The following is a 12,020-nucleotide window of genomic DNA, read 5'->3' on the forward strand; positions in this document are numbered from 1 at the left end:
CAATGACACATGAACATTACATATCCTCTTATGTTCTCAGTATCTTTTGTTCTTGAGATTTTAGACTCAATGTACTTTACAAGCAGAATATGACCATACTTCATTAGCCCATCAGCAGCTACAAGGATGACAAGATTGCTATACTAAGGAAATCACACTCTGTTCAACTCCAGACATCACCATGGCATAGCACTGAGCTGTTTGATTAGTGACTTTTAGTCCCAATTCAGTCTCCAGCCTAAGCCAGCTTCTAATTAAGAGACAACTGTCTAACCTGTAGGCACAAAACTTAAAATCCTAGTATCCTAGTCTATTTTAAAATATAACTAGCCATGTACAGATTCATAATGCCAAACAGCTGAGATCTTCCAAGCCAAATCACCCTAATCTGATCCAAAATCTAAACTGACTTTTCCAAAAGACAGCTAATAAACAATAATGGTTTAAATAATAAGACTAAAGGCTTGTTCTTACCTTTAAGAAAGTTTAAAAAAAAAAAAAAAAAAAAAAAAAAGAGTGTTGAAGGAGATGATATGGCTACCACACTGATTCTGAATTGGTAAAGGGTTATTTTTCTTACTTCTATTCACCTAATTCTGGAGATTTCATTGGTTGAGATCAGTATCTGCTTTCTCCTGACAACAGATATCCAGAGTTCCCAGAATGACATTTTAATAAGAATATAAGCACTTTATGTTACAAGATTTGTTGATATATACCCTTTGGGGGAAAAAAGCCACGTAAGCAAATGAGGAGCACACACACAAAAAAACACAACTGAAGATCTTTCGCTAGTAATATTTTACTTTCTTTTAAAAATAAATTATAAATACTTTTTCCACATATCAAAGTTCATCAAAGAACTCCCAAAATTAATCTTCTTCATTCTTCAGGAATTATTTATTCACACAGCAGACCACCTACAGAAAAAGATTTATTTTAGAAAGTCAGATTTCAAACATCATGCCAGATCTATGGAGTCAGAGAATTAAGACCACTAGAAATGAATGCCGCAGATAAGTAATTAACTAATTGCCAGAATTATTCCAAATCAGTCATAAAATTCAAAATCAACATTTTAAAATTCTAGGTTTGCCTAACTAAAAACATCAGTGAAACTACTACGATATTGTTTACTCTTTAAAAGTTTTTGAAGTAAAAACTCCCTCTCTGTGTGTGTATATATACAGAAATAATACATGTGTTTGAGAAATATGTATTTCTCAAAAATATCCTCCAAAAAAGGCTACAGCAGTTATTTTTACAGATATTCAAGAAACAAGACTTGCAAACCCCTCTTTGCTGATTCAAGTATGACTGGCGAAGATCCACAAAGTAGAAGGCAGAAGGTCAGCTCAGTACTCAAGGCACTTCCTGTGGAAAGTTACTCCCTTAATCCCAAAGGCAAGATAAGGGCAACCTTTTAACATTCATTTGGAAAAATCAAAAAGGGAGAGTAGCATAGATAGGGTTGCTGATCCAGTCAAGTCAATACCAGGCTTCTCACACTGCTCCCAATGCCTATCCCAGAAGATTGAGAACAATGGTAGGAAGGTAATTAAATTGGAGTAGCTAACTCTTCAAGTCTAATGCAAATACTTGCCTCATTTAGCTGTTCACTTCATTTGGTTTAGATAAAGATAAACCACATCAAGACACAAACATCTAAACTCTCTCTTTTCTAAAAGGCTCAAAGGAAGAATACATTTATAGAAAAGCTTGGAAAGACAACCAAAAGCGAAGCCATTCAACCTTTCAATTATAGCAGCTCATAGCATTGTTACCACTTTTGCTACTGACTACATATCAAAAGGGGCTACCTGGTAGAAGACCTTGGATTTAAACCTGTTTGGTTATATCTCTGGATGTAAAGTCCTTGACTGGAGGGATAATCTTTCCCCCTCGGCATTTTCCAGGGTCTTAATAAATATCTGTTGAATGAATAAACGTTTGAATGGCAGAAATTACTCTTTCTGGATTATCTTGGGATCAGATTTTCATACATAATCAGTTTTGTGTGTGTGTGCGTAAAATTCAGCATATTTTAAGCACCCAACTGTTAAGCTGTTAAACTTAATACTGAATATCACCACTACTCAGTACTAGTCCTTTAATTTCTTTCAATGACTCTAGTCTCCAAAATGGGTTCTTTAGGCTTCTTCTGACTCCCAAAGGCAGAAAGACAGTAGCCATCCATTTCCTCCTTATATTTCTAATGAGGTTCTAGGTTCTTGTAATTTCTCTTTTCAGTAAAAGCAGCAGTCATAAAATAGAAAAAATTGTCTAAAATCACCACCATACCCATTTTTTCTTGAGTTTTCAAGTTTCTGCCTTTGCTACTACTAAATTTTCAGATAATTTACGTCTAGCATTATCTCTGCTATTCGTCTTCAACTTAGGCCAGTGCTTGTTAAAGAGGAGTGCACTTGAAAATTATCTAGGAGTTTCTCAGTCAACAGGTGCAGACCAGGGCCCAAGTGGTGAATTTTGGAAAACATTCTTCAGATGATTCTGAGGTGCACCTCTGGGTAAGAACTACTGGGTGAATGTAGCCTACTTTCACATTAAGTATAAAAAATGTATAATAGATTTATTCCCAATCTACTGTACTCGAGGTACAATTAAGATCTACTTAGGAATAACATCAAAATCTACAAAGATTTCTGAATTCAGGAACTTTCATGATCATTGCCAGAAAGATCTAAGTTTGCAAAATATTTTTCCTTTGAAGCTATTCACAGAAAAATGTGATCTAACAGTCTAAGAAATACCAATTTAGGTTAAGTTTATCTTATAGCAATGCAGACAGTTGTGCTGGATTTCACCCTCCAGCCAATGGCCTGTTTACTCGGTTATATGCAACTGTACATTTCAGCAACAGGTCTTTCTAATTAGCATTCATAATGAGGTTTTAAGATTGAAGATCAAGATTATGTGCAATTCTAAAAATGAACATGTTGGAATAAAATCTCATTAAATACAAGGAGTGAAGTGTAAAGTGCCTGTGATTTGGAGAATATAAAAGATCTGAACTGTAATGTAATTTGACCACTATCCACTCTTAACTTGAGCAAGTCTTTTTTGACTTCACTGTGCCTCCATTTCCCCATGGAGGCTGGGGAAATAGGACACCTGGGACCAACGAGGATCCAACACCCAGTCCTCTTCCAAAAATATTATTACACTGAAAATGAAGAACATGCAGTTTGAATTCTTAGAAAGGTCCTACATGGATTCCGATTGTTCTTCCTGTAACCAGGATTCAATAATAATCAAGTCATACACTTAACAGACCTCAAATGAATGTCTGCTATCTACAATTCTCAAGGTATGAGCTATTCTGTTCTGGTTTTTACAGATGATTTATTTTACATTTAATCATCACAACAACTCTATGAAGTAGTTGGGGCATGTATTATTGTCTCCATTTTACAGATGAGGAAACCAAGGTACAGAAAGTTAAGGACCTGCCCAAGACCACACAATCAGTTAAACAGTAGATTTTCTAAGTCTAAAGCTTTTGCATTTTCTTTTACACACAAATGAAGTACGCAGACATAATTCTCGCTCTCTGTCCCAATAACATAAAGAAAACTATGATATCATATGGTATTTTTGAATATATGTCACTTATAACAATTGTACCACCTTTGTGGTTCAGATGAAGTCCAAGATAAGCTTTTGATATTCCTAAAATTAGTGTTTTTTTAAATCACCCTTTTTTATCAAGGCAGGTTCAGCACAAGCCTACAGCTTATGCAACTGATGAGGGACTTAGATCATGAACAAGGAAACCACGTACAAATGTTGAGGCTGAATCTTTAAAAATAGTTAATAAAGTACACTTACCCTTTTTAAGAACACACTCCCCTTCAAATTTACTTATTTTACAAAATAGTTCATTACGGCATTTCTTTAAATAACCATCTAGTCTAAAAGCTACTTAAGCGTATCATATACATGAAAGAAGATATACCATACTATATATAGAATCACAAAATATATTATGGTTCTCTTTTTATAAATAATACGTGAAATTCAGAGGAATAATGTCTTGATGAAGCTAAATGTAGCTAAAGTGAAAAACATGCTAAACTAAATATCAGAAGAATAAAAATAAAGCCTCAAGACTTTCAGCCTAGACTGTTTTCCATTACACAGTAACTTTTTATCAGCTTGCGACAAGTTCCTTATCCCTTCTTTTTTATAGCTCAGTGAGGAAGACCGGCCATATGTGAAATTCCAAAGAGGCAGGAAAGAGGTGCAAGGGAAAGAAGCCAGGCTCTCCAGTACTAATATTGGCATATGGCTTTGGCATTATCTCTCAGCTGTTATTAAGTTAAAAGTGGTAGAGTGGTGTGGAAGTTAGGGTAGGGGCAAAAAGCAGAGGGAATCGGCCTGGAGACTGAGGCTCCAGTTCTGATACTGCACAACCCACCTTAGGGGTCATTTCATAACCATTGGCTTTAATTTCCTTATTTATTCATTCATTTAACAATCCTCCATTGAGCACCTACTATGAGCCAGGCACTGTTATAGGTAGTGGGGATATGACAGTCAATGAAATAGAAAATTCCTACTTTCTCAGAGCTTACATTCTAGCTGCCGTGAAGCAACACAGATAATTAAAAATATATATAATATGTAGGTGACAGTGTATAGAATGGAGTAGCCACTAGCCACATGTAGCTATTAAAATTATTAAAAACTAAAAATTCAGTACCTCAGTCTTACCAGCCACAATTCAAGTGCTCAACAGCCACATAAGGCTAGTGGCTACCAGACTGGCGAGTGCAGATACAAAACATTTCCATGTTCACAGAAAGCTCTGTTAGGACAGCACCATGATGGGCAAGGGATGTAATTTACATGGGGCGTTGAGGGAAAGCCTCTCTAATAAGGAGACTTTTGAAGAGAACTGAGTAAAGGGGGTGTGGGGGGGGGAGGTGAGCTAAGTTGATAACTGAAGAAAGAGCTTCCAAACAAAAGAATATCATTTGTTTGTGGAACTGTTGGACACATATCACTTAAGGTCCCTTTCAGCACTTAAATTTGGATTAAGAGTTCCAAGTTCTTTTAAAAAATGGCCTGAGGTCCACCACCCCATCTGGGAAGTAAGGAGCACCTCTGCCCAGCCACCCAACTGTCTGGGAAGTAAGAAGCACCTCTGCCCAGCCACCCAACTGTCTGGGAAGTGAGGAGCGCCTCTGCCCAGCCACCCAACTGTCTGGGAAGTGAGGAGCGCCTCTGCCCAGCCACCCAACTGTCTGGGAAGTGAGGAGCGCCTCTGCCCAGCCACCCAACTGTCTGGGAAGTGAGGAGCGCCTCTGCCTGGCTGCCACCCTGTCTGGGATGTGAGGAGCGCCTCTGCAGGGCCGCCCCACTGTCTGGGAAGTGTGGAGCACCTCTGCCCAGCTGCCACCGTCTGGGAAGTGAGGTGCGTCTCTGTCCGGCTTCCACCCTGTCTGGGAAGTGAGGAGCGCCTCTGACCAGCTGCCGCCCCACCTGGCAAGTGAAGAGGGCCACTGCCCGGCTGCCCCACTGTCTGGGAAGTGAGGAGCACCTCTGCCCAGCTGCTGTGCAACCTTCCAAGTGTGAAGTGACAGCATTGTGTGTGATCTTTTCTGTCTTCCCCAAGTTTGCATTTTTGACATTAAAGTTTACTTTTAATTAAAAAAAAAAAATGGGCCTGAGGCTTTAGTTTTATTCGAATAAAGCATGGCACAAAAGAAATAACTACAATTCCATTTTCATTTTTCAGAGAGCAATACTTCCATGGGATACCTACTCCCTACTTAAAAGCATTCATTGGCCAGGCATAGTGGCTCACACCTCTAACCCCAGCACTTCGAGAGACCAACGCAGGAGGACTGCTTGAGTCCAAGAGGTTGAGATCAGCCTGGGCAAGATGGTGAAACCCCATCTCTAAAAAACAAAACAAAACATTAGCCAGGCATGGTGGCCCACACCTGTAGTCCCAGTTACTCAGGAGGCTGAGGGGAGGATCACCCAAGCCTGGGGGGTTAAGGCTGCAGTGAGCTGTGACTGGGCCACTTCACCCCAGCCTGGGTTACAGAGTGAGACCCTGCCTCAAAAAAAAAAAAAAAAAAAAAAAAAAAAAAAAAAAAAAAAAAAAAAAAGCATTTACTGAAGTCTCACAATATTAGAAACAAGAAAAGAGAATATTTTTCTTTTAGTTCCTTCAGTCAGACAATTTTCCTAAAGCCATGAGACCTAAAGACTGTTGTCAAACCCTTTCTTAAAAGCTCGATTCTCGCCTTCCCCAATCTGCTAAATGCCTGTCTTTACTGACATAATTTACTCCCTTCACTGGGAACTGAAAAATCATGGTTTTTTCAAATTGATACTTAAGCATTTTAGATTAACGAGGTGAACTACATTTCAGAGAGAATGTAGCCCAACTGTTGCTAAATCTGTAAAGCAATACACAAATTTGAAGCAAGAAGCTTACCATTTCATATTTTAAATCCCAGAGCTCTCATGCATTCCTTGTGGGCCTCAATTAGATGTCCACAGTGTTCTTCTCCTTTCTCGATGATACTATAAAACAAAAGGTACTTGTTATCTAAATAGGCATTAAGCACATTATTAAGTATGCATGATAGTGATGGGCAGTGAGACAAAACATGGGTATAATGGAATGTAGCTGGAGTTAAAACAAATGCTATTACCTCAGCCAGCTTTGTTTTTATTTGATCTTATGATATTTTCATGCCTATGAAGACATTACACAGATAAGTGATTTTAGGGGGTAAATCTGATAAGAAATAATCATCCATATTAAATATTGCTTCTAGTCAATATCCAAGGAGTAACATTGCTCTATAAAGAAATAAACTGACTGAATAAAACATTTATGCTAAATGAAGGGCACAGAAAACAGATCAATTTTTTGCTTATCATGGAGAAATTAACTTTCTGATTTTGCCCTACATTCAAATACAACCAAATAAGTCTACTTCTAATTACAAGACATCAAAAACATAAACACCAAAAACATCTGGTAGCCAGGAGACCAAGATGAGCACCCCCTCATGATGATGAAAGAACATTTTACTTGTAAAATTCACAAAGACAAGACTAGCACTACACAGCTTTATTTCTAAGGCCTGAAAATGTGATTTAGCAAATAATCAAGTTAAGCCAAACTCAATTACAAGGAAAAACTGACTCCTGACTACGGATATTTGGGGAGAACCCACGTGGTCTGAGGCAATCGAGGCAAAAGGAATTTAAAGAAGGGAATAGGTTCTCCTTCCATTGAAACTCGACCCATCCTTCAATAGCTCAAGAGCTGCCTGCAAATGGGAGAGATTGCCTGGGAGAGTGAGATCATTGTGAAGGTAATAGCTAGCATTCATTGATCATTTATTGCCATGTACACTGTGCTAGGCACTTGACATGGTTTGTACCATTAACCTTTACAATAATACTGGAGGGAGTTTCTTTTATTAGTCATTTTATAGACACACGAGGCTCAAGGTCACCAAGTTAGTGGATTAAGATTCAAACCTTGACTGTGGATCCCAGACTCTTAATCATGCTGTCATACTACTCAAGGTTCAATAGCACTTACTGTTACCACTGGAACAATTTGTTCAGACGGCAGTCTTTCAATCCTGCCTTCACAGTATTATTTACAAAATACTGAGGATTAATAAAAGCACTGAGCTCCTACACTCTTATTATCCCATCACAGCACTAATGATTTCTTTCTTATATGTATTATTTGCGAAGACAAAAGGGGCCAGAGGAAGAGACGCACATTCACGTTATCTGAGGACGTCCTCTAACGAGATTTGCTCCACAAAAGAGGATATATAAAATAAGAACAGACCTTTTGTGGACTGACAATCTAGATGAACTATTCTGAATACTGTGTCCCCTGCGCCATAGACGTTGATTTTCAACTTTTGGTTGCCTTAAAAGGGTTGAAGGGGAGCTCTTCAGAACTGTAAGGAACGCACCGTGTCCTACTGTCTCTAAATTTTGGGAGGAAGCCTTAGAATTTACCAGAAAACCTTTCCTGTTTGGTCTTAACAAATCTTCTATCATAGCCCTTACCACGTGGTATACAAGTCATTGGTATGTCTCCATTAACTTTAAGCTCCTTTATATCAAGACCCATCTTTATCCATGTCTACATCTTCGGACCTAACGCAGTGCTTAACCCAGAACAGATACTCAAAACACATTTATTTGTAGGAAGGAATGAGTGGTTGAAGCTAGCGGTTCTCCTCTTTCTTCATCGCTTCCCGGGACTAAGCCACCGGATAAGTCAACAGAGAGCCGACCAGGAAACCTACGAGGCCCAGTAATTATCTCCAGAGCGCCGCAATCGGGCGGGGAGAGGGGGGAGGAGGCGGGGAGGGGGAAGAAGGGGCGGGGAGGGGGGTAGGAGGCAGGGAAGAGGAGGGGGTAAGAGGGGAAGGAAAAGGGCAGAGGGCAGAGGGCGTAGGGCAGAGGCACCGGAAGGCACAGGCCGCGGCCCGAGGCTCGTCGGCCGCGCCCACTCCGGCTGCACACTGACCACGCATCGCGCGCCTTCTTGGTCTCCGGACAAGCGCAGCAAGGCTTCAGCGGCTTCTTCTCCTGAGGCTCAGGCGGGGCAGGGTTTGAGTCGACCAGACCCGGCATCTTTCGCGCCAAAAGCAGCTACGAGCGGAGACAGCCAAATCTATGCGAGCCTCCGCAAACGCCGATTTGTCCGCTGCCACTTCCGGCAGTCGCTCTAAAAAATACAGGAAGTCCTGCCTGTCTCTGACAGGTGGGGGATTTAAAAGGGGCGCGTGCGCAGCAGAGGCAAAATTCCGGCCTTAACGAGAGGGTGCCTCATCAGCGCATGCGCAAGGAGGCCCGCTGACCGGTCACCTGGACTGTAGTAGTTACACTCTAGGACTCTAGGTTATAGAGAATTTGTTAAATCAACTTGGGGAGGGCTCACGAAGAAGAAAAGCAGCAAGACAACTGAGAGATCTTGTAACACCCGTTCCTCCCCACCCAGTATCGAAACGGAAGCCCAGATGGTGAAATGATTTGTTCAAGCCAAACAGGAGAAAGCACAAGCGAAAGCCAGTTCTCTTGAATAACAGACTAGTTTCCCCCTGTTTTTTATCTGCCTTCTTCCTGATCCCCACACGCTGCAGGCCTTTCCTTTAATTGACCTATTTAAAAATGAAAAGCAAAGACACAGAACCACCCAAACCACAACTATTGGGGGAATTTAAAAGGTCCTCTAACCCCCTATACATCTCCTACGCACATTGAATCCTCAGCTAATTTGCATTTATAGCCCATCTCCAACTGATTTGAATTCAGTATGAATTATTCAGTCATATATTCGTTAATATACTGATGAATAATATTGAAAAATACCATTTCCATAGCATTTCCTCAGGTACATAGGTAAACTGGTGCCCGTCTTATTCGCAACGAAATGGATATAATCATTGGATTTTTTTCCTGCAGAGAACTGTTGGAAACAGGCAATAAACTCTATTTAATTTAATTTAATTTTGTTCTATTTTTTGGAGACAAGGTCTTGCTCTGTTGCCCAGGCTGGAGTGAAGTGGCATGATCTCAGCTCACTGCCACCTCCACCTCCTGGGTTCAAGCGATTCTCCTGCCTCAGCCTCCTGAGTAGCTGAGATTACAGGTGTGCACCACCACGATCGGGTAATTTTTGCATTTTTTAGTAGAGACGGGGTTTTGCCAGGCTGGTCTCAAACTCCTGACCTCAGGTGATCCGCCCACATCAGCCTCCAAAAGTGCTGGATTATAGGCGTGAGCCACTGCGCCCGACCAATAAAATCATTTTTTAAAGCAGGACTTCAAGGCGCTGTTCAATAGCCGCCTGGTGATGGGTGTTTTTAAGTACTTAAACTTTCAGTATCACCTAATCAAAGTTTGTTTCTATATTATAGATATTTAGCTCAGGGAATCTACAGGTGTGTCTGTGAACTGGTGCTGTATAAGAGTAATTTCTATATGTGTATTTTTCTAGTTACTAAGACCATCCCCATTTTGTCATCTGAAAACTTTCAATAAGCATGATTTTTATTTCCTTCTTGATTGATATGTTTAATAATACAACATATTACCCTCATATTCTAAATTCACCCTCATCCATTATTATCAATTCTTTCAACTAGGTGCTAACTCACATTGTTTAGAATCTTGCTAATCAAACAGTGCTTCCTGGATGAGCAATATCAACATCACTTCTAACCTTAATATACAATAAAATGTGGTTCAACAAATCAATGGGGAAAAGAAAATAGGCTAACCATCTGGAGAAAATTGAACACTGCATTAAAAGGAAGACCTCCAGATACATTAAAGGCCTACATGGGAAAGATTGAAATGTGAAATTAATAGCAAATTGTGGAGGAGAATATTTTAATACTGAGGGATGGAGGAATAACTTATGTTACAACATTTTGAAAGTACAAATTGTATGTCAAAAAATTGAAGAAATTGCATCAAAATAAAGGCTTGGGGTTTTACATACATTACTATAGACAAAGTTAACAAATAGATGACAGAATTGAGAGAACATATTTGAAATCTAAATATTTTTAAACATTTTTAGAGTTAAAAAAACTAATGTGTTCACTTAGAAGGTGTATTCAGTTGAAACAATGTCACCTTCAGCCACAATATCTTCCATATACATAGAGCTGTGGAGGTTGTGAGCCATCATTTAATCTTCATTGCAGTCGAAATTATTATCTGCATTTATAGATGGGGAAAAATTGAAGTTCAGAGGTGTACATGATTTGTTCAAAGCTTCATAACTTGAAAGTGGCAGTTCTGAGTCTCACCATCTTCTCCCTGTATTCTACTATCCTACTTAATTTATCTAAATGCAAGGCAAAGCCCAGTGCAGTGGCTCACACCTATAATCCCACACTTTCGGAGGCTGAGGCAGACAGATCATCTGAGGTCAGAAGTTCAAGACCAGCCCGGCCAACATGGTGAAAACCCATCTCTACTAAAAATACAAAAATTAGCCAGGAGTGATAACCTGTAATTCCAGCTACTTGGAGGGATGAGGCATAAGAATCACCTGAACCCGGCCGGGCGCGGTGGCTCAAGCCTGTAATCCCAGCACTTTGGGAGGCCGAGGCGGGCGGATCACGAGGTCAGGAGATCGAGACCATCCTGGCTAACACGGTGAAACCCTGTCTCTACTAAAAATACAAAAAAAAAAGTAGCCGGGCGAGGTGGCGGGCGCCTGTAGTCCCAGCTACTCGGGAGGCTGAGGCAGGAGAATGGCGTGAACCCGGGAGGCGGAGCTTGCAGTGAGCTGAGATCCGGCCACTGCACTCCAGCCTGGGTGACAGAGCAAGACTCCGTCTCAAAAAAAAAAAAAAAAAAGAATCACCTGAACCCAGGGGGTGGTGATTTCAGTGAGCCAAAATTGTGCCACTGCACTCCAGCTTGGGTGATATAGTGAGATGCTCAAAAAATTTTAATTAATTAATTAATGCAAAGCAATTTTTTTTTATTTTAAAACTAATCATTGATTTGCATTCACTTGTGCTGTTGCATTTTTATGTATAGGAAATGAACAAGGAAGAAAAGGAAGATAAATATCTAACAAGAGTTTAGAGAGTTAAGAGAATTGAGATAAACAGTAGGAACAGATTACAGACCCAAAGACTCAAAGAACTTTTCTGCAATTGAGACTTTTTGGCCCACTGTCCCTCCCTGCTTCAGGGAAGAAAGATTACTGGTTGTGATAAAACTGTCTGTGACTTCCTCAGGTTAGCTCATACTGGCAGGCCTCAGGCAAAAAAATTGAGTAGCAGCCCTTTCTGCATCACACTTCCTTAACCTGCTATGTTCCAGACATTTACAAACCTTTGGTTTCCTTACTGAGCGCTGTAACCCTTACACTCTTTCAACAACTGCTTGTCAGGATGAAATGTTCTCCTGACTTTGAAAAAAAAGAACAGTGGCCTTTCCAAAGTGAAATATTTAGTCCTTTATATCTA

The 12,020-nt window shown here is 40.1% G+C and overlaps 1 protein-coding gene across 1 annotated transcript; it reads right to left on the minus strand.

Annotated features, from left to right (window-relative positions):
- Window positions 1-786: 786 nt before the first annotated feature.
- On the minus strand, window positions 787-8,754 carry COX17 (cytochrome c oxidase copper chaperone COX17). Its single transcript, XM_007985692.3, has 3 exons — window positions 8,552-8,754; window positions 6,473-6,561; window positions 787-920 (listed from the first exon to the last, which is right to left on the minus strand). Exons 1-2 carry the CDS (start codon window positions 8,656-8,658, stop codon window positions 6,477-6,479), a joined length of 192 nt encoding a protein of 63 aa, XP_007983883.1. The 5' UTR covers window positions 8,659-8,754; the 3' UTR covers window positions 787-920; window positions 6,473-6,476.
- Between the last annotated feature and the right edge of the window lie 3,266 nt (window positions 8,755-12,020).

This window comes from Chlorocebus sabaeus, chromosome 22 (genome assembly GCF_047675955.1).
Source record: "Chlorocebus sabaeus isolate Y175 chromosome 22, mChlSab1.0.hap1, whole genome shotgun sequence".
Taxonomy (NCBI): Eukaryota; Metazoa; Chordata; class Mammalia; order Primates; family Cercopithecidae; genus Chlorocebus; species Chlorocebus sabaeus.

Coding starts and splice junctions, on each gene's coding strand:
- COX17 (XM_007985692.3), bottom strand. CDS start 8,658: ATGCCGGGTCTGGTCGACTCAAACCCTGCCCCGCCTGAGCCTCAGGAG. Junction 6,562..8,551: donor AAGAAGGCGCGCGATGCGTG/GTCAGTGTGCAG, acceptor TTTGTTTTATAG/TATCATCGAGAAAGGAGAAG.